Below are 23,943 nucleotides of genomic sequence, written 5' to 3' on the forward strand. Positions count from 1 at the left end.
CCTGATTCCTGTTAAATCTAGCCAAAGAAATGGTTTTGGGTGGAGATTTTTGTAGGAGATGTTGAATTGGTGGCTGCTAAGTGTGTCTATTATATTTTCTTTACATATGGTCCATCTACAAAGCGTAGCTAGTCTCTGTATCAGTTATTTTGTATTTGATATGAAGTCTATCAAATATTTAATCTTATGTCCTATGTACATGGGTTGCTCTGCCCACAGCTTTGGTCTGGCACAGCTTTGATTACCATCTGAAGCAAAGTGGTATGTGCACAGCAGCTCTCACTCTAAAAAGAGATCTAAGGTCTCTGAAGCTTCATTTTCTTTACTCGCGGCTTTCTTCCAGCCTTTTAGAAAAGCCATGCTACTGAAAAATAGTGTACAGACACTTCTGGGCACATTGCTTTACATTGAAACACCACTGACAAGGCAAATGACAGCTCCGTCTTTTTTAATAGGAAGATATGAGCTACAGTTCAGTGCAAAATCCTTCAAAATATCATGTATTATATAATGTCCAATAAGCAAAGCACTGCCTGGAAACATTTTTCTCAATCTGCTTTCTCCACCCACAGAGCCTCATTATCATCATTTTATTTTTCCATTTGGATGAAAGTACCAAAGCTCCTGTTCAAGATCACAGGAGGAACATCTCCAATTCCTAGCCAAGTCCTCCCATTCCATGACAAAACCAAAAACATAATGCAGGCTGCTGTTATATAATTGCACCTCAGAACCTTCACAAACTGCAAGCTATCTGACATAAGGAACTCCTGTAGATTATGAGGATATTAAAGAAGAACTTTAGTTCTTCTTCATTCTGTGCATGTGTGTCACAGTCCCAATATTTTTTGGGGGCAGTCATACACATATCAGCCCTCAGTGGTTGCTTGGAGTCTCCTTTTATAGGAATATACAGGCAGCAATTCAGAATGAAGGAAAACCAGCTAAGATCATGTCAACTGTAAGATTGCTAGATTTGGGCTGAAGGTAGGTATAAGCCCAAGCTGCCGGCACTCAGGAGGGTGGAGGCTTTATTAAAGGGCAATGTTACCAAAAATGTCCTCATCTCATCCTTTAAAATATATCTTAAAGAAGTAGTAAAGTCTACCCCCCCCCCCCCCACACACACACACACACACAGTGTTATGCCATAATGTGCTAGTATGCCTTTATTACCTTTATTGCCTTTTACCTTTTGAATGGCCAGGCCGCAGTAATATCACTCCTATGCATGAGCGCCTGAGTCATAATTGCACCACGGTGCTCTGCATTCAGTGTGCCCTGAATGCAGAGCATCACTGTGCTTATGCAGGTTTGGGAGATATTCACCATACCTACAGATAAGACTTACCTTAAGCTTACCTTTAGGTACAAATTTTATATCAGAGTTTACTGCCGCTTTAAGACAGAACATTTTCATCTTGTTTTGGATAGGATATGGAAGGGCTAAAACACCTTAGGGTTTTTTTGTTTTTGGTCACCTGTGTCCTATGGGAGAGATTTCCCTTCATTTACTGTCCCACAGATACAACAGGAATTGAGAAGAAATCTCTCCAAAGATTTCCGGATTGTCCGGGAAAAAATGGAAATTTTCAGAAAAAAAAAAAAAAAAAAAAAACAGTGTGGAGTAGTTTTACAAATTGAAAGTAATTTACTAATTAAACTGGGAATGTGAAATACAGTATACAAAAAAGTATTATGCTTGAAATGAAAGTACAACTTATTCAGTAAATACACTAAACTTGCTTCTTAAACTTAGTGATGATTCAGAAGCAGCAGAAAGAGTGTTTCTGGAGAGAAAAGCTATCTGCACTTTCATTATGGTCTTCATCATTTAATTCCATAAAGTAATTTTTAATGTCTTTAGGGCACCTCTGACCTGCAAGGATGTGTTTTGTCATCTTTCTAGCATTTGGAAAAGAATATTTCTTCTCACAATATTTGCAAATTGCTCTCATCAGAAATTGCATTGTAGAAATGTGGAAAGCGGAACTTCACTCTCTCAAGCAACATTTTAATCAACTATTTTAATCCTTATGCTGCTAGTATTAGGAAATAGATAGGAAAGTATATTATATTTACCTGGGTTAAACCTTTTTTTTACATTTCTCTAGTCACTTCCTGGTTTTCATGCCTAGGCAAATTATGTCATACATCCCAGCAGTCTTCAGGAGAGGAGGGAGGGTTAGCTAAGGGCAGATGGATTCTAAAACTCAATCTATCCAAAAGTGAGCTCATAATATTTACTCCCCCAAGTGCCTCTTCCCCTGATTTCGGTCAAGATCAACAGCACAACTATCAACCCATCCCCGCATGCCAGGGTGCTAGTGGTAACCCTGGATTCTGAACTATCCTTTTAGGCCCACATCCAATCCCTGTCCAAATCATGCCGCCTCAACCTCTACAACATCTCCAGAATACGCCCCTTTCTAACCAATGATACCACAAAGCTCCTAATTCACTCACTGGTTATCTCTCGTCTCAACTACTGCAACTCCCTCCTCATTGGCTTACCTTTACATAGGCTATCCCCCCTTTAGTCCATCATGAATGCTGCTGCCAGGCTCATCCACCTTACCAACCGTTCAGTGTCTGCTACCCCTCCCTGCCAATCCCTCCACTGGCTTTTACTCGCCCAACGAATAAAATTCAAAATACTATCAGCAACTTACAAAGCCATCCACAACACTGCCCCTAGCTACATTACCAACCTGGTCTCAAAAATCAACCAAACTGCTCTCTTCGATCCTCCCAAGACCTTCTGCTCTCTAGTTCATGTGCCACCTCCTCCCATGCTCGGCTCCAGGTCTTCTCCTGAGCTTCTCCCATCCTATAGAACACCCTACCCCAAAACTGCTTTTTACTTCCTCCATCAGCTCATCCCCCACAGCTATTAACTTTTTTATCACTCAACCCTTCCTCTTAGATTGTAAGCTCTAACAAGCAGGGCTCTCTGTTTCTTCTTGTACCAAATTGTATTGTAACTGTTGGCGCTATATAAATCATGTATAGTAATAATAATAATAATACTGTATCCCAATTATCACCTAACTTTTGAAAGTACAGGATGGAGCCCACAAGCAAACTAAAGTGGAGTCTTTCCCATGCAGTGCCCCCTAGTAGTAGAAATACATATGCTTTTGCATTGAGAAGTTCAGTGTTACTTAAACTGTATTCCAGGATTTACTTGTCTTCAGCTGAGAGAACTTGCAGTAATCTAGGACTTTACATAAAGTCTCAGAAATCTTTCATTAAGATCTTCATGTTATATAGTTTAAAAACCATGTGATATATATATATGTATAGGTAAATATATTTCTAAAGGTGCTATTGATATGAAATTTTCACCACATGTCAGTAAAAACCCATGCAATACATACATACAAAGAAACCTAAAACAAATATGTTCCAAAATTAAGTTATATGTATAAGTTATATAAGGGAAAAAGTATTGAACACACTAACTGAAATGTATTTATTACTTCATACAAAATCCTTTGTTGGTAATGACAGATTCCTGTATGAAGAAACAAGTCACATGCATTGCTCAGGTGTGATTTTGGCCCATTCTTCCACACAAACAAACAATCTTCAAATTTTGAAGGGTCTGTGGGCCTCTTATGTGAACTCTGATATTTAGTTCTTTCCATAGATTCTCTATTGGATTCAAGTCAGGTGATTGGTTGGGCCATTTTAGCAGCCTTTTCTTTCTTTGAGTTTCCTTGGCTTTGTGTTTGGGATCATTGTCTTGATGAAATGTCCACCCTTCATCTTCATCATCCTGGTAGATGGCATCAGATTTTTATCAAGAATGTCATGGTAAATTTTTCAATTAATTCTTCCTTCAATGATATGAAGTTTGCCAGTACCGTATGCTAAAAAACAGCCCCACACCATGATGTTCCCACCTCCAAACTTCACTGTTGGTATGTTTTTTTTGCGGTGATGTGCAGTGCCATTTGACCTCCAAACATGGTGTGTATTATGGCATCCAAAGAGTTTAATTTTAGTCTCTTCTGACCAGACTATATTCTCCCAGTATTTCACAGGCTTGTCTAAATGTTGTGCAGCAAACTTTAAAAGAGTTTCAACATGCTTTTTCTTCAGCAATACAGTCTTGCGTGGGGAGCGTGCATACAGGCCGTGACGGTTGAGTGTATTACCTATTTTTTTCTTTGAAACAATTGTACCTGCTAATTCCAGGTCTTTCTGAAGCTCTCCACAAGTGGTCCTTGGCTCTTGAACAACTCTTCTGATAATAGTTTTCACTCCTCTATCAGAAATCTTGTGAGTAGCACCTGGTTGTGGCCGGTTTATGGTGACATGATGTTCTTTCCTTTTCCGGATTATGGCCCCAACAGTGCTCACTGGAACATTCAGACGTTTAGAAATCCTTCTGTAACATCAGTATATTTTGCAACAATAAGGCTTTTTATAAGTTATCAGTTGAGGCTGAACCAGTTGATATTAATTTGCACTGACAAGGGGCAGGATTGCTTTCTAATTACTGATAGATTTTAGCTGGTGTCTTGGCTTTCCATGCCTTTTTGCACCTCCCTTTCTTCTTTCTTCATGTGTTCAATACTTTTTCCCTGTGTCATTCCATTTTATTACACGTAAACTTAATTTCTGAACTCATATGTTTTGGTTTCTTTGTAGGTATGGATTGCATGGGTTGTTTAAAAATACACTATATTGCCAAAAGTATTGGGACTCCCCTCCAAATCATTGGATTCAGATGTTCCAATCACCTCCATGGCCACAAGTGTATAAAATAAAGCACCTAGCCATGCAGACTGCTTCTACAAACATTTGTGAAAGAATGGGTCGTTCTCAGGAGCTCAGTGAATTCAAGCGTGGTACTGTGATAGGTTGCCACCTGTGCAATAAGTCCATCCATGAAATTTTCTTGCTACTAAATATTCTACAGTCAGTGTAGTGGAATTATAACAAAGTGAAAGCAACTGGGAACAACAGCAACTCATCCACGAAGTGGTAGACCACATAAAATGACAGAGTGGAGTCAGCGCATGCTGAAGCGCACAGTACGCAGAAGTCGCCAACTGTCTTCAGAGTCAATAGCTAAAGACCTCCAAACTTTGTGTGGTCTTCAGATTAGCACAACAACAGTGCATAGAGAGCTTCATGGAATGGGTTTCTATCGCCGAGCAACTACATCCAAGCCTTGTGCAACCAAGTGCAATTCAAAGCGTGCAGTGGTGTAAAGCATACTGACACTGGATTCTAGAGCAGTGGAGACGTGTTCTCTGGAGTGACAAATCACGCTTCTCTGTCTGGCAATCCAATGGACGTGTCTGGGTTTGGGGGTTGCCAGGAATGCAGTACTTTCCTGACTGCATTGTGCCAAGTTTGATGGAGGAGGGATTATGGTGTGGGGTAGTTATTCACGGGTTGGGCTTGGCCCCTTAGTCCCAGTGAAGGGAACTCTTAAGGCGTCAGCATACCAAGACATTTTGGACAATTTCATGCTCTCAACTTTGTGGGAACAGTTTGGGGATGCCCCCTTCCTGTTATTATTATTATACAGGATTTATATAGCACCAACAGTTTGCTCAGCACTTTACAATATAACGGGAGACAATACAGCAACAATACAGTTCAATACAAGAGGGAAAGGAGGGCCCTGCTCCTTGGAGCTTACAATCTAGGAGGGAGGGGCTAGTGGTACAAAAGGTAGTAACTATGGGGGATGGACTGGTTGGAAGTGCAGAAGATTCCATTATTAGCTGGGGGCAGCATAGGCTTCGCTGAAGAGATAGGTTTTCAGAGATTGCCTAAAAGTGAGCAGAGTAGGCGATAGTCTGATAAATTGGGGTAGAGAGTTCCAGAGGATGGGGGAAACTCTGGAAAAGTCCTGGAGATGAGCATGGGAGGAGGAGACAAGGGAGCTAGAGAGCAGGAGGTCTTGCGAGGAGCGGAGAGTACGGTTTGGGTGATATTTAGAGACAAGATCGGTGATGTAATTTGGGGCAGAGTTATAAATGGCTTTATACGTTATTGTTAATGTTTTGAATTTTATCCATTGGGCAATGGGAACCAGTGGAGGGATTAGCAGAGAGGGGTGGCAGATACAGAACGGTTAGTAAGGTGGATAAGTCTGGCAGCAGCATTCATGATAGACTGAAGAGGGGATAGCCTGCGATGAGGTAGGCCAATGAGGAGGGAGTTACAATAGTCACGGCAAGATATAACAAGGGAGTGAATAAGTTGCTTAGTGGTTTCTGAGGTTAGGAATGGGCGTATCTTTGAGATGTTGTGGAGGTTAAGTCTACAAGATTTGGACAGTGATTGGATTTGGGGGTGAAAGGACAGATGGGAGCCTAGCATTACACCTAGTACCCTGGCATGAGGGAAGGGAATGATGACTGTGTTATTTATCTTGATGGAGAAGTCAGGGGAGTGGGCACGGGCTGGGGGGAATACTAAGAGCTCAGTTTTTGAAAGACTGAGTTTGAGGAAGTGGAGTAACATCCATGCCGAAATGTCGCTTAGTAGGTTAGTAATGCGAGAGGAGACTGAAGGGGTGAGGTGAGGGGTAGAAAGATAGATTTAGATGTCATCAGCATAGAGATGGTACTTAAAGCCATGGGAGTTTATCAAGCGACCAAGGGAGGAGGTGTAGATGGAGAAGAGAAGGGGTCCAAGGACAGAACCTTGATGGACCCCTACAGAAAAAGGGAGTGAAGAGGAGGAGGCAGCGTTATAGGTAACGCTGAAGGAGCGCTGCGATAGGTAGGAGGAGAACCAGGAGAGTGGAGTTTTTTGAGGAGGAGGGGATGGTCAACCGTATCAAAAGCCACAGAGAGGTCAAGTAGTAAGAGTACGGAGTAGTGGCCATTGGTTTTAGCTGTTAGTAGATCATTAGTGAGTTTTAGTAGGGCAGTTTCAGTGGAGTGTAGTGAGCAAAAGCCAGACTGTAAAGGGTCAAGAAGGTTGTTGTCGGTGAGGTGGGAGCTCAGGCGATTGTAGACTAAGCATTCTAGGAGTTTAGAGGTAAATGGCAGCAGGGAGATGGGTCTTAAGTTGTTCAGGTTGGTTGGGTCCAGGGAGGGCTTTTTAAGTATGTGCGCATGCTTTAGAGGGGAGGGGAAGGCACCAGTAGAGAGGGAAAGATTGAAGATGTGAGTGAGGGAGCATAGGATGCAAGAAGAGGGTGACCGTAGTAGTTGTGAGGGGACAGGATCCAGGGGGCAGGTAGTTCTGAGAAAACCTTAGTGACCTCTTTGGTAGTAGTGAGGTCAAAAGAGGAAAGTGTTGAGGGAGGTTTAGTATAAGGTATGCTAAGTGGGATGGATGTCTGCAGTGGAGATGCCCCTACGAATTGCGTCAATCTTGTTTTTGGAATGATTTGCAATCTCGTGAGCACTGAGTGAGGTACTGGGTGGAGGTGGAGAAAGTAGAGAGTTAAAAGTAGAGAAGAAACGATGAGGACTGGATGACAAGGTTGACAAAGATGACAAGACTGGATGACATAAGAGTGACAAAGTAGGCTTGTTTGGCAGCATGAAGGGAGGAATTGTATGTTGAGAAAGCAGATTTATATAGGGTGAATACTTGCTGGGATTTGGTTTTACGCCACAATTGCTCCAGCGCACGGCTATGTAATTTAAGATTTCTAGTGTCGTCAGTCTGCCAAGGTTGTAATGGTCGGGGCCTGATGCTTCGTGTTGTTAGAGGAGCAAGTGAGTCTAATGCGGATGAAAACGAACTGTTGTAGACAGCAGTGGCCAGGTCAGGGCAGGACAGGGGAGAGATTCTGTCATAGAGTTGGTCAGTTGCAGAGTGAAAGGAGCAGGGTTCAAGTTGTGAAGGTTTCTGCGGGTAATTGTTTGCTGCTTGGAGGGACAGGTGTTTGAAGACGAGGACACTGTGAAGGTATTGAGATTGTGATCAGAGAGAGGAAAGGGGGTGTTAGTGAGGTTGTAGGGAGTGCAAAGATGGGAGAAAACAAGGTCTAATGTATTCCCATCAGAGTGAGTGGAGGACTGTATACATTGTGCTAATGCAAAAGATGAGGTTAGGTTGAAGAGCTGGGATGTAGCCGGGTTGTTGACATTAATAGGGATGATCTCCAAGAATGATAGTGGGTAGTTCAGAGGAGAGAAAGTAGGGTAGCCAGGCGGAGAAATCATCAAGAAAGCAGGACACGGGTCCAGGAGGCCGATAGATCACTGCAAACCTCAGAGAAATGGAAGAAAACAGCCAGATGCAGTGAGTCTTGAAAGAAGAGAAGGATAGAGAGGGAGGGTTAGGGAGGACTTGAAAGGTGCTCAGTGGGGATAGAAGCAAACCAACTCCACCAGCTTTCCAACCACTGGGTCTGGGTGAGTGGGTCCAGATGAGGCCTCCATAGGAAAGTGCTGCGGGAGAAGCAGAATATGCTGCTTGGAGCCAGGTTTCTGTAATTGCTAGTAGGTTAAGGGAGCGGGAGGCAAAAAGGTCATGGACAGAAGTGAGCTTATTACAGACAGAGCGGGCATTCCAGAGCGCACATGAAAAAGGGAGGGTGGTTTTTGGGAGCACGGGGACTGATGTTAAATTGAGGGTATTGCGGCTATTCCCGGAAGAAAGAGGATGCCTGGTGTGGGGGTGAAATACTAGAGAACCAGGGTTTGGGGAGATATCCCCAGAGGTTAGGAGAAGAAGGGTGAGGAAAGTAACATGGGAGCGGGATGTACACGAGTGTACATGCCTTCCAGTCCTGGTGTTTGGGTCAGCAGGAGAGTGAAGTATCAGCAGGAGGTGATGAGAGCAGTAGTAGGGAGATGGTAGCAGTGAGGGTGAGATGTACAAGTTTTGGGGTGGAGCAGAGGAGTAAAGAAGTGAGATTTTGGGAATACAGGAAAGTACTATGAAAAGGAGGAGTAGAGGGGACATATTAAAAGGTACAAGGAGTGGGACTCAGACTTGAAGAGATGTTTCCCAGGGTGTTTGCTTGCAGTCCGTCCAGCATGCAGTAAAGTTTCTTGCTGTTGTTGTATCTTCCTGCTGCTTGAGTTATCCTGCTTTAGTTAAACTGCTGTGTTTAACTGCGTCTTAGCACTCCATCAACGCAGCACTCATGCAAATGAAGCACCCCATCTGTGACTGTGCCCCCCATCTGTAATTCCCCCCATGAGCTGATCTAAATTTATAGGGAGATGGTCAAATGAGCACTCTTCTCTGCCCCACATGACTGCGCACCAGTGCACAAAGCAAGGTCCATAAAGACATGGATGAGCGAATCTGGGGTGGAGGAACTTGACTGGACAGCACAGAGTCCTGATCTCAACCCAAGAGAACACCTTTGGGATGAATTAGAGCAGAGACTGCGAGCCAGGCCTTCTCGTCCGACATCAGTGCCTGACCTCACAAATAGCCTCACAAATGCATTCCTGGAAGAATGGTGAAACATTCCCATAGACACACTCCTAAACCTTGTGGACAGCCTTCCCCAAAGAGTTGAAACTGTTATAGCTGCAAAAGGTGGGCCAACTCAATATTGAACCCTACGGACTAAGACTGGGATGCCATTAAAGTTCATGTGCGTGTGAATGCAGGTGTCCCAATACTTTTTGGACATATAGTGTATTATTCCTAGAAAAATAGTGATGTGTTCAATACTTATTTTAGCTGCTATATATATTATTTATCATTGTAAAAGAACATGGTTCACAATCCTTTTTTTTTCAATATCTCCAGAAAAAAAAATGACTTTTGGCCTTCCCATCTCTACTCCAAAGTGAGGGAAATCCTCTCTTAGGGGGGGCCATACACTATTAGTTTTTTGTTGTTCAGCCAGAGGGCTGAATGAAAAAATATTAACAGATATTGTATTCTAACAGTATCCCTCCCTACTGCTGTCAGATATAGTGATCTGCAGCTGCAGCCAACATTTTTCCAATGCGACCCTTTGACAGAAGTTGATGAAACAATAGGCTTCTGCCTTCTGCCTATTGTACAGCCACACACTAATTGAATTTCTGGTGAATTTCAATCAGGGGATGGCTAGCTTTAGAAAGTTGTAACTATGACAAGTGTTTCCACTGGCATACCTTCCCTCTGTTCCTGTTCTGGTGACAAATCTAGATTTTGCATTTTGCCTTACTTTCTGTCCCCGTGACAATGGCCACCAAAACAAACAGAGGAGTGAATATCCCCAGTGAGGACACATATAGAAATAAAACTTGAGTTGTTAACCCTTCCACAGTCAACTGAAAACTAAAATGACTTTAGATGTATTAGATTCAGAATTAGAATTTAGAATGGGGTCATAAATGTTACAGAACTCTAGGGTGAATCCTAATGTATTTAACATGTAGCTGTGGAGAAATGAAGGTTAATAACTCATTACCTGCATGAAAAAAGTCATCCATTAGAGTGAGGGGCCACAGTGAAGCAAAAGAGTCAGATCAATCACCGCCAAGCTAGCTGATATTTTGAATGAACTATTACTGCAAGGCAACAGGCAAAAAAAAGAAAAAAAGAAATAGACCTGTAGTATATTTTGAATGAAGCATATACTGTATGTGTTGGGGTGTGCTATAGCTTGGGTCTGTTGGCCCCATTTGCTCCTAGGTATAGAGGTGCCTTTCTTCTATAGTAAAACTATTTACCGTTTATTTTATCACAATGCAAGGGCCTGACTGGCCTATGAAACAACACTAATTTAACATTTAAAGTGCCCATCGATGTGCAAATTAGCTACAGAATATGTTATAATTTATATGTACAGTTGCCGACTTTTCTGTCTAATACAGTATGCATCCATCTAAATAATGCTGGGATGAGAATGAAGATGCTGTGTTGATGCACGTTTGTGGCTCTTGAACAACAATTTTCATTGTCCCTTACATGATACCTGTCTTGGGCTGCCTATTCAAAATCAAATGTAGTTATTAGATTATAAATTATAACTGAATACATGTTCAATTTGCCCCATTGTAGCGCTACCTTCTAAGGAGCCACTGGATTTTGGGTCCCCCTATTTACTGCACAGCCAGGCAACACGCACTTTTGGCAAACACACGTAGTCAAGAATCCAGTTCATGGGCTTGTTTTTGTTATTTTATATAGGGGAAAACAACTTGGATAGGGAAAGGGGGTTATTGGATGCCCAACTTGACTAGAAGAACAGATTGAAGACAAACTTTTTGTGTTTATGTACTCACTCTGTCCTTTGTATCCTGAAGTTTTGCATACAACTGCTTGTTCAGGCCTTTTATCTGTGCTAGTCTTTCATGCTGAGCAGGGTTCCTTCTGGCTAGGACTAGTAGTGCAGTTCCCTCTGTCTACCTTCTTCTCCTACCTTCCGATTGAGCTCCAGCCTGGAGGCAGAGCCCCCCTTCCCTGGGGTTCCCTCCCATGCCTGATGATCCTCAACACTCCATCTTCACTCAATCACCCAATTCCCCTAGTAGCCAGGCTCTCTCATATTTATGGGCCTGTCTGCGACACTGTCCGTTGCTACACCATAGTTATTCTATGAATATGGTGTAGCTGCCCTTACAAGACAGAATTGACTCCAACATCTATATACTGTGTTGCGATCATACAACTGAGCACAGAACATATCTGTAAAGACCAAGGATGGGAAATTAATGGGACATGAGAAACTGGGATTGTCTCAAAATTTGGGAACCTTGGATTGAGTATTCCTTTCCCTTGTTGAACCCGGCTAGCATTGGTCGCCTTTGACAATCACTTTGAACGGTCCCAAGCTCCAGTTTTCCCCCGCCCCCTCCTCCTTTTCAGAATTCTCTCTCCTTTCTTTTTCTTTCTCTTACTCTTTGGGTCTCTAACCCCTCACTTTGGATTGTCCTTAAGAAGGGAAAAACAAAATTTTCTCATGTTTTGATTCTTCTTGTGAAGTATCCCTCTTGGTCTTTCCACTCATTTGTTTACAAGTTTGATTGTCGGGCTATATTCAGCACCTTGGCATATTTACTGTTCTATGTAGTTTTCAGTGGTAGCCCCTGTGAGGGTGTATTTTGTGCTTGCTTGATTATATGCTGAAAACCTAATAAAAATTATTGAACCAGAGAAACTGGGACTGTTGTGAAGGGCCAAACTTTTTTTTCTCTATTAATTTTAGACCTGGGAAGGTCTGTATGTACGGTATGTAAACATAAAAAACAAACACCTGGCACTAGGAATAACAGGTACAACTGCTCAAATGAGCAGTCAAGGGGTGGTAAAAACAGATGGCTGAGCTGCAGTTTTGGGATGTTTCCTAAACAACACTCCCCCACCAGAACCAGGCCTCCCTGCTGTACCAATCAGCTCTCTCCTTCCATCCTTCCAGTTCTTGCAGCTCTCCACACGGATATTTGTCAGCGTGCCTCTCTGAGCCTGTCTGTTCCTCATTAAGGAAGCTGACAGGCTCAAAGAGGAATGCTGATAGTGGAGGCATTGAGGGCCGGATAGGGAAAGCCAAAGGGTTGGATGTGGCCCTGGAGCCACAATTTACCTAGGTCTAGTACAGGGGAACATACCTTCAGGACACTGGCAGCTGAAGCCACTGAGGCTGGTCACACATGTAGCTCCATTCCTGCATGGCTGAGGGTAGCAGTGATCCACCATAGATTCACAGAATTCACCTGTGTAACCTAAACAGAGAACACAAACATGAAGAAATTCAATCCATTCAAAAACAGTTTATAATTTCAATCAGCGTTGTTAGTAATGGCTGCTATTAAGGTATGAACAGCATACATACCAGGCAAGCAAGAACAGGTTGCATTTTTCCCATCATGCCTCTGCGGGAGGTCACTGCATGTGGCATTATTCATACAGGGGTGACTGTGGCAGGCATCAAACTCCTCACAGTAGGTGCCAATGTAACCTTCTTCACAATGGCAGGAATAAGTCTCCTTTGAACAGAGAGAGGAATAGAGAGATTTAATATAGAAGGTACTGTATGGAAACATAGGAATTGGAAAAAGGTAGAAGAAGGAAAGCTAAAATAAAGTGCAGTAGCAATATAACATAAATAAGTCAATGGATGGTGTAAACTAGGAGTTCTTTCTTAACAGCCAATGCTAATCATGAACATCACATCAATCCTACTTTATAGCACATCAGCTCCCGTTATTTCTAGAAAGTATGGGTTTTCTTTAGGATTTAAAAATGAACCTGTAGCTAGGCAATGGACATTCAAATATTCACCTATTCTTATCAAGCAGTAAATTAGCTTTAATAACAAACCCTAACTGACTTGTTTAATTATAGGCACATAAATTCATCCTCAAAGTTTACAGAAGCACTCGAGTCCTTCAAGTCTATCTCTCCTATCCCTCCTGTCAGAGCACCAAAAAAATGGACAAGTACAATTTTGTCCACGCCAGTGCAGCACAGGACATAGCAGTGCATTACTATGTGTTGTGCTGCATTGCAGCTCATATGAAATGGAGGTGCATTGCCCTTGTGCTTTGTGATGCCATTGAAAATGAGTATGCTGTAGTAATGTATGCATCACAAACTAATCAGTGTGAATGGGCCCTGGAAGATTAGAAGGCTGAAAGGTTGCCAAATGATTTCTGGGATGGAGGATCAAGCTAAGCTGGGCTGCTCAGAGATTTGAAGGTTTGGAGACTCAAAGGACTTCAAGTAGAGTTACAGGCAAAACTTGTTTTTTTTCATTTTGGATAGCATAAGGGAGAGTTATAACCCCTGCCAGATTTATTTTTTTTGCTACTTGTGTTCCATTGGGGTGGGGGGGGGGGGGGTTTACCTTCACTTCCTGTCACATAGCTAAAACAGGAAGTGAGAGGAAATCCTTGCAAATTAAGGGAATACCTTGGGGACCCCTGGGTCACCAGAACTAGTGTCTCCATTAGAAGATTTGGATATGCATAGATAACTTTATCGACTCTCTCAACTTGGTGAACCTGAAAAAATCCCCACAATGTATGTTGCTCAACAGTCCAGTGGAGGAGGCCCTGAAACATTTGAGATGGTTGATTGCCTTTATTTTTGTGGCAGCAAAAATTTCCATAGCTAGATCTTGGAGGATGCTTACAGTACCATTTTATCTAGTCAAAACCAAGTTGTCCTGGATCATGGATAATGAGTATCTGTCCGGAATCCTGAATGATAAACTCAAACTCCCTAACAAGATATGGGATCCCTCGATAAAATACTTTACAGGAAGCTCCTGAAACTATTTCATGTGGTTCGGTGTTCCTGGACTGAATGGTCGGTCATTATGTATTCCTCTACTTTTATACTCCCTTCTTTTCATTGCTCTCTGTCTTTTATATTTTCTGTTCTAATGCCATGGGATAGCCCCCAGGGGATTAACTCCCATACTTGAATTGCAAGGTCTTGTTTGGTACATCTGCTGTTGGTGAGGATCTTTGGACACAGAGTGGGCAATTGCTGTGCTTAATGGACTTCCCTGCCACTGGCCAAAGATGTACTTGTTTTTGCAGCTAGGATAATTATAATCTAACACATGCCATTTCTCACTCATTGATGATGATGTCGTTGCATTTATATGAGTGGTGCCTCACTCTTTGGCTATTTTTACTATTCGTGTATATTACTGTTACACACATGTGAACATAATATGTGAATGTATGTTATTCCCTTTTCTCTTGTATGTATCTATTGTTTGTGGGAAACCATCGCATTGATTTTATCACGTGGTATTTTGATAACCATATGTACACTTTTCCAAAAATTTCAATAAAAATTAATGGAAAAGAAGATTTCCTCTGTATTACTTTTCTGGGGACAACCCAAAAATTGGGTTTTTTTTACTTTTACTTTCAATGATAATAGTAAACAGGACAGATAAAAAGGGTGAATCTCCCTAACGGGGGCACAGACAGCAATAACAGCCTAATTGGTGTTCTAATCCTTTTCTACTCTGTCCAAAACTAAGGCCTCATGCACGCAGGATGTTTTAAAAATGCTCCTACTCTTGGCAGCAGCGTTTTGGCAGAAAAAATGCCTGACACTTGTCAAAGCGTGTTTACAGGCAACAAGCACTTGGACATTAACTCATTTAATTGACCAGAATATTAATTTATTTTGGCCATTGAAATGAATTAACACTCAAATGCTAAAGGCACCTAGCATTAACATGCATTTAGACGCGTTTGCATGTGTCAAGTGTTTTTTCTGCCAAAATACTGCTGCTCTTGGAAGCACTAGCCTTGGGTTTTGTTTCCTGCTGGTAAATGCTACTGCTACTAAAAGCTTCTAAACGTCTATGTGCATGGACACATAAGATAACATGGAGGGCCATTTGGAAGCAGTAAAAAAAAAAAGAAAGACTGACACCCCTAAAAGTGGCTGCAAAAACGCTGTGTGTGTAGGAGACCTAAAAAAAAAGTTTTGCCTTTGGTTATATATTCAGTACTCCAGCTGTAAGTTTTGAGGATGAATTTCTGTGTATACCTCCATGTCTTTTCAAAGACCTTGCATCTCCTCTGTATCCCACAATGTAATAAATGTGTGCCTGAGGGATCAAAAGAGAAGTTTGAAGATTGCAGTTAGTCGAGTGGGCTACCAGAGCTTAGACTTGGAGTTTTAGTTTGGAATTTGCATGCTGATCGCACCTGGGAATGAGGGCCCCTGGGGCACACATTAGAAACTGAGAAGAGATGCAGGTATATACAGCCATAACGTGAAGCCTTCTGTTAGGCAATTATGTCATTTTGCTACACTCCAGTCAAATGTGAACAATTTGCATTTAAAATGACAACAGGGTACAGCTCTGTGCAGACTTTTGGGAAAAGCAATGATCCAAAAACATTAGTGGTTGGGGAAGGGGGAGTCTTGCATACAAATACTGTTGCCATGGTTCTTGACTTTTTTTTCAGTTACAGAAAATTACAGCTAGCTAGACATTGAAATGATAAGGTATTTTTAAAAACAAATTACATTTACAAAAATGACGTGCTGCAAATGTTTATTATGAAAAAAACACTGGATAAACCAAACGAGCACTATGCATTTATATGACTTATGATATGTGCTTACATTGTAGCACATCTTTTTGTATTAGCTGAATGTTGCCTATGAGGATGATTCATTTAAATAAGCTGCCCTGGAAAACTCAACAACCAAAAAAATGAGTTGGTGATGGAGTCTCACTGCAACCCCCTGGGGGAAGAATAGATAGAATTCTGTAAATTCCGGTTTCCCCAGCATTTCTGTCCTTTGTGCATCTTTTGGCTTTTGGGCTAACCAGGATTCATATACTTTTGTATGACTGAGACTTGCCAGGTATAAAATGTAGAAAGGGGATAGCCATGAAGGCATGTGTAGCACTAACACCACGGGGGCCACTGGTAATTGCTGGTTTTTCTCTAATAGTACAGAGGCTTCCCACCACCACAAGCATCACTGCATTCACACTGACTCCATTAACACAGTCTATGAAATGCCTTGTTAGTTGTGAATGCTAGAAGAAACTTTAACAGGAGAGGGCTTAAGGTCAATGGGTACTCCAAAATGATCAACAGGAATAATGGGAGGACAAAAGTCTCACTCATCTTCTTACAGCAGCAATTCCTGGAGGTAACAGGGAATGGCCAATATATCTACAGCTCAGAGCAGCACCAATCCATGTAGAAACCTCTGGCACCTATATCCCTTCTAGCACAAGCACACTCAAAGTTCACAACAAGGTCTTTACTGACAGTGTCCATGGAGCTGTCTGCCACCCAGCTTCTACAGGTAGATCCTCAGTGAGGGAGATTAGAAAGATCCTTCTCCAGACCCAGGACTTCAGAATATTGTCCTTCAGCAAATACAGACAGCAATCTCCTGTTTCAGAAACTCTCTCCTAGGGGCAATAGCCCCCCAGGAGACTAGAACTCTCCCCAAGGAGGAAAGACACTTGCCCGGAGCCTCCCAAACATTTATCATGTTCCAAGCCACCTTCTGGATGCCTCCTTCCAGGGATTGACTGGGGCATGATAAATATTCATACTGTTCATCTGCATCTCCCTGACCTTTATTCTTGAAGCTTCTTCCACAGACAGGTGGAAGAAATCAAACACCCAGTTTAGAAAACCCTGACCAGACAAAAACAATCAATCAATCACTGCTCCACTCACTACAGCACGGGTGTCAAACTGGCGACCCTCCAGCTGTTGCCAAACTACAAGTCCCATGAAACATTGACAGTTACAAGCATGCCTCCCAAAGTCAGAGGCATGATGGGACTTGTAGATTTGCAACAGCTGGAGGGCCGCCAGTTTGACACCCCTACACTACAGTGAAGTCAAAAACTAAATTTATCTACCAGGCTAACTAGGAGGCTGCTACACATGTAGAATTTTTAGTACTCCTCAAAGTTCTTCTTTAAGGCACTATGTACACAGGACACTTCTGAACGATGGAAACTGACTGCTGCAAAACGTAGGTTAAAAAACGTCTGTTTAGCTGCGTTTGCATAATGCATTTATGCATGTTTAGGGGCGTTTGCATTTAGAAATGTTTTTTAAAGATAAGCGCAGGAGAACTTGCCAAAAAGTGGTAAATTATTAACTATTTCAGACTTTTTCAGAGAAATACAGAGACTAGAAGCAGAGAGAGCAGTATGTGTTGAGATTTGCTTAGGTGTGAGTTGCTGATTAACATTTCTTTTGTTTCCAAGGGTGGGAAAGGTGTCTGGTGGAGGGAGTCATTAAGGCCACCTGGCAGGGGGTCTTCATGAGGAATTTGAGGTGTGAATGGTTATTAACACATCTTTTGTTTCCAAGGGTGGGAGAGGTCTGAGGTGTGAATTGGTCATTACAATGTGTGACAAGCTTGGTAGGAACATCCTGTGTTCAGTGTTTTGTCCATTTGAGTACCTTGAAAACGCTTTGCATGCATTTATCATGATGAAAAAAGGCTCTGGACAGCATCGGGAACTGGAAGAGTTAAACAAAATTTTCAAACGCAAATGCTTATAAACGCGATTTGCCGCGTTTAGCCACATTTTGCACTTGAAACGCTTTTAAAATTGACTGCTGAACGCAAGTTTTCTGCGTTCACAAAAACGACTGTAAACTCAAATGCTGGTAAACGACTGTAAACGAAGATGTGTACATGGACACATAGGACAAACATTAGGGTGAGTTCAGGGGCTGCTGAAAAAACACTGAACAGCTCCTAAACATGAGTTTATCAGCTGCAGTGTACATGAGCCCTTAAGATGTCGGAAAGTAGTAAGCAATGATGTCAGTTAATAAGTGATTAAATGACTCATCCTATTACACATTCTGGCTGCTGCAGACTGGCAGCTAATAGTGGGGTATACAAACTGATAGCAAAGACCTGCAGCTGAGCTTGGAACCTTATGTTTGTTCCATTTTGTGAATCTTACCTATCAAATAATTCCAACTGCTGTGAACTAGGTTACTCTATTAACATTTTACACTTCTTTATGCTACACTAGATACATAGCTTTATTTGGCAAGTATACTTCCTAGTCTTTTGTATCAGTACACAGAAGCATTACAAGCAAGATTTAATTTTCTGAGACTCATTTCCAATATCTGTAACAAAGAGCTTTAATACTTTGGGGAGATAAATAAACCTTTCACATGATAACGAGGATGGCTTGTTAATAAAAAGTTGCTTTAATCTGATTAGAGTCACCGCTAGAGATATGTGTGTTTGACTGTGTGTGAGTTGCATTGGATATAAGCACGTCCATTAATCTTCCTGTAGGCATAGTTGTCAGCAATGTCTTTTTATGATTTACAGCACAAGGGTCAAAAAAAGGGTTAACGCTTCATTTTATTGATATGGAATCTACACATCTCCAGAGCTGGAAATGAAATGGGACTTGCAAAGGTAAATTAGAATCTAGAGAAGGGATAAATCACAGAACCCAAAGGGTATAATGCGGCAGAATATTTTACCTTTAAACCTCCAAAGATGTTTATTTAGAAGAAATGAGACTTTTGTGAAGAACTTATGTCCCCCCGTAGTCTGAAGCTATTTGAGATAATTAAGGCAATGTCTCCTCCATTCTCTGTCTCCTAAAGCACACCTATCAGTAGACCCCACACTCACTAGCCAGCTGGAAAGTTCAGCGAATATCACAGTTTATAGTTTCATATCTGCCCCTTAAGCAAAACAATTGTTGCTATTGCTGATCTCCTATCTCCATATGAAAATGTTGCTTCAGCAGCTGTCATCCTCTTGCCTAAGCATCACTGAAACAAACATGTAGCAGTTCAAGTAAACTCCTAATGGAATATTTGTTCTATAGCTGTGATTCAAATAGATTGAAGCCACAGGATCAGCATGACAGCTAGGCAGTAAGGTAGTAAGCATTTTAAGAAAGAGAATTCAGCAGTGGCCACAACCATTCAGGATGTGTAAAACAAATGGAACGACACAGGGAAAAAGTGTTGAACACACTAACTGAAATTTATTTAATACTTCGTACAAAATCCTTTGTTGGTAATGACAGCTTCAAGATGCCTTCTGTATGGAGAAACTATTCACATGCATTGCTCAGGAGTGATTTTGACCCATTTTTCTACACAATCTTGAAGGTTCTGTGGGCAAACTGTAAACAAGTTTCAACATGCTTTTTCTTCAGCAATGGAGTCTTGTGTGGTTAGCGTGCATACAGGCCATGGGGGTTAAGTGCATTACTTATTGTTTTCTTTGAAACAATTGTACCTGCTAATTCCAGGTCTTTCTGAAGCTCTCCACAAGTGGTCCTTGGCTCTTGGACAACTTGTCTTATAATTATTTTCGCTCCTTTGTCAGAAATCTTGAAAGGAGCACCTGGTCATGGCAGGCATATGGTGAAATGATGTTCTTTCCACTCTCGGATTATGGCCCCAACAGTCCTCACTGGAACTTTCAGAAGTTTAGAAATCAACATTGGGACAAGGTGCTTTGGGGGGGGGGGAGCCCCCTACCCCAAAGCGCCCCCTCATGTTGAGGGTATGTGTCCTGGTTTGGCTTTTAGGGGGAACCCCACACACTTTTTTAAAAAAAAATGTCAAAATGGGCACTTTTGAATTTACAAGTTCGAGTCCCATAGACTTGCATTGGGGGCACAATTGACTAAAGGTTATCGCATGTGTTATGTTGGTTTTTACCAAAAATAGCAAAAACGCTTGGTAAATACAGCATAAAAAGACCTTAAAGTCAATTCACTAACGGAAATAAAAATGCATGCTATAGTGGTCCAGGCATATGGTATGTACTGGTATCTACAAATAATATGCTTAGTGATTATAATAAATAATATCCTTTTCCCCAATTAGTGCATATAAATCAAAAAAAGTCCTATGTCCAATAGTCCAAAAGGTTATGAAAACCAATGTCCCTTAAAACAAAAATTATGTCCAAAAATTGTCCAAAAGGTGATATACTCTTCAAAGTCTTGTAAAAACTTGGTTTACCTCAAATAAAACAGAAAAAAAACCACATAGTGCATTATCCTTAGTATATCTACATCATATAACTCATCCAGTGATACTTCACCAAAGTGAAACAAAAAGTGTAAACAGCAAACGTGTGCCAATACACTATATATAGTGAAAAGCCGTGTAGGTGAATCACTCTTTAAAGTGCTTAGAACACACACATAAATCACGTCTACTGCAGTAAGGAGTGAATACCCTTACCAATATGTATATCATTTAAGGCCTTAGATAATCATCCCCAAGTTGGCTGTGTGATGGGACGAATGATATTCTGCCAGTATCCTCACTTTCACCTCCTCATACTCCAATGTGGATCCATCCACACTAGTTACTCAGACCAGTTTCATCATAACCGCCATCCCGATAACGATATATATATATACACAAAAAGATATATAGTATAATACCGCCACACATTCGAATCACAAATTTTTAATGGTGCTGCTTACAATATAAAATCTTTCTTATCGCATGTTTGAAAGTGTGAAAAACCTTAATGCCGTCCGTCTAGGAGAATCCAAACCGCTACAAACAGTCTTACTTCCACTCTCCAAGATGGCCGCCGCTCAACTTCCGGTTTCTCGTTTGCGTCTGAGGTGACGTCAGACGGCATTAAGGTTTTTCACACTTTCAAACATGCGATAAGAAAGATTTTATATTGTAAGCAGCACCATTAAAAATTTGTGATTCGAATGTGTGGCGGTATTATACTATATATCTTTTTGTGTATATATATATATCGTTATCGGGATGGCGGTTATGATGAAACTGGTCTGAGTAACTAGTGTGGATGGATCCACATTGGAGTATGAGGAGGTGAAAGTGAGGATACTGGCAGAATATCATTCGTCCCATCACACAGCCAACTTGGGGATGATTATCTAAGGCCTTAAATGATATACATATTGGTAAGGGTATTCACTCCTTACTGCAGTAGACGTGATTTATGTGTGTGTTCTAAGCACTTTAAAGAGTGATTCACCTACACGGCTTTTCACTATATATAGTGTATTGGCACACGTTTGCTGTTTACACTTTTTGTTTCACTTTGGTGAAGTATCACTGGATGAGTTATATGATGTAGATATACTAAGGATAATGCACTATGTGGTTTTTTTTCTGTTTTATTTGAGGTAAACCAAGTTTTTACAAGACTTTGAAGAGTATATCACCTTTTGGACAATTTTTGGACATAATTTTTGTTTTAAGGGACATTGGTTTTCATAACCTTTTGGACTATTGGACATAGGACTTTTTTTGATTTATATGCACTAATTGGGGAAAAGGATATTATTTATTATAATCACTAAGCATATTATTTGTATATTTTGGATACCTCTAAGGGTAGGGGTGAAGTGTGCTGACACGGGATATTTTTGTTAGAGTGATTTACTAATATTATTATGTACTGGTATCTGTCAGTAACTGTCAAGGATTGTTAAGGAGTGGGTGGGTGGCTGCCAAGTCCTTAACTACCTATGAGTCACCAGCTGTCAGCGGGGGAGAGGGCAGAGGGGGGATAGGGGCAAAGACCTCTTCCCTACAACCCTGGCGTGTGATTGTGAGGGTCTGTGAGCAGGGGGCTTAGGGGAATCTGGAAGCTGCCTTTAACAAGGGGGCACCAAGATACCAGCGTCCCCCCTATGTGAATAAGTATGGGGTTAATGGTACCGCTACTCATTCACAAAAAAAGGTGTAGTGAAAAAATGACAGTAGACAGTCTTTGACAAGACATTCATTAAAACATGCCCCCCCCGGGTATGCTGGGTCAATGATGGCACAAGAGGGCGGGGTCACATGGTTGACATCACTGGGTAGCCCCACCCCCTTGATATTTAAGGACTGTCAGGTCGGTGGAGCTGTTGGAGCCTTTTTTTTTCTTTTTTTGGGTCGGCAATGGTGGTGGACATCGTGATTGATGTTGGACCTACTTTGGGAGACATTTGTTTTTATTTTTGTTGTTTTAATGAAGGACTTTTCCAAGACTGTCTACTTACACTACATGTTTATTTTTTTTTTGGGAATGAGTAGCACTACTATGTACCCCATACTCATTCACATGGAGGGGGCCATGATCTGGGGGCCCCCTTGTTAAAGGGGGCTTACAGATTCCGATAAGCCTCCCACCCGCAGACCCCCAAAACCGCAGGCCAGGGTTGTATGGAAGAGGCCCTTGTTCCAGTCAACACAAGGCGACAAGGTGCTTTGAGGGAGGGATCCCCCCTGCCCTACAGCACTCCCCAATGCTGAGGGCATGTGGCCTGGTTTGGTTCAGGAGGGGGGGGGGCCCTTTCCTGACCAGCTGGGCTTCATGCTCGGATAAGGGTCTAGTATGGATTTTTTTTTGGCATTCCCTTCAAAATCCATACCAGACCTGAAGGGAGAGTGGGTGGGTGTGAATAGCAAGAGAAAACTGGGCAGGGCTGACACCACTCAGTTCATAATATAGCTTTTTGTTGAGAGATGCAATAGGACCAAGTGCATTTCTGGCAGATCAATAGCTATTTTCTACACTTCTGCAGCCTTTAAAGGCATAAAACAAAGGTAAATGTGCAGGTACTGCAGAGATGTACTGCATATGTTTTTTACCGTGATATACACATCCAGTTTAATTATCGGTGTATGGTATGAACATAAATGCTGGGTGTGAACGAGGGTAGCATGGCAGCATGAAAATTCAATGCCTGTAGGATTTGCCAGTTGTAGCTTTTACTTATTGGGGGGTTAAAAAGGAAGTAGAACTATCTGGGTGCAACGCAGAAAACCCACTTCAAATCCCAGTGCTACTTTAGCTTGTGTTTTCCGCATGATACCATAGAGATATGAGAAACAGCAAGTCAAAGACAGTAACAGTAAATCATTTTATAATATATATAGCACTGGTAAGTATCTGAACATCAATTGGTTTCAACCGCTTGCAGTCCTTGTACAGCAGAATTCAGAATGGAAAACAAAGAAGCAGAACAAGGAACATGGAGTCAAGAAATTAAAGTGCTGACAAAAAACATGCTGATAGGAAGACAATGCCAGAGAAATACACTCATAACTGTGCTGCTTCTTTCACTGTCTATTCCCAGCATGGGCTGGGTGCATACCAGCTTTGGCTGTTTGCTTTTACTGGAGTTCTGCTTTACAAGTTTTTGAGAACACATTTCAGTGATTGATCAGTTACCTTAGTGATATTTTTGTTTCAATCATTTTTATTAATTTTACAGTTAAAAATAGCGATACAGAATAACATTGAGTTGTACATTACTGAACATACAGCAAAAAGGGTGCTAGTAGCAACAACTGAGACAAAAAGGGTACTGGAATAAAGGTCCCAAATCACAGTCCAAAGAACAAATGTTAATGATTGAGCAGGTACAAGTAAAAACCATGCTTTAAGCTTCACTGTAATACAGAGACTGGCCACTAGGGCCCTATGCACAAAGCGTACCCATCAATGTTTCTTTATACAGTAATGTATTACTTGTGGTAAACAAACAAACAACCACAAATCAGGATGGGCATCTCGACAATGACATCCAACTTACAGTAAAAG

At 41.6% G+C, this 23,943-nt stretch overlaps 1 protein-coding gene across 1 annotated transcript in view; it reads right to left on the reverse strand.

The window, feature by feature from the left end:
- DNER (delta/notch like EGF repeat containing) overlaps positions 1-23,943 on the reverse strand; it is a 258,886-nt gene that overhangs the window by 47,868 nt on the left and 187,075 nt on the right. Inside the window, exons 6-7 of the mRNA XM_089683496.1 lie at positions 12,719-12,872; positions 12,495-12,608 (exon numbers count right to left, since the gene is read on the reverse strand). Coding sequence (XP_089539622.1) covers positions 12,495-12,608; positions 12,719-12,872 — 268 coding nt within the window. The remainder of the gene's footprint in view (positions 1-12,494; positions 12,609-12,718; positions 12,873-23,943) is intronic.

This window comes from Staurois parvus, unplaced genomic scaffold, assembly GCF_062004578.1.
Source record: "Staurois parvus isolate SC_StPar_1 unplaced genomic scaffold, SC_StPar_1.0 ptg000312l, whole genome shotgun sequence".
In the NCBI taxonomy this organism is placed as follows: domain Eukaryota; kingdom Metazoa; phylum Chordata; class Amphibia; order Anura; family Ranidae; genus Staurois; species Staurois parvus.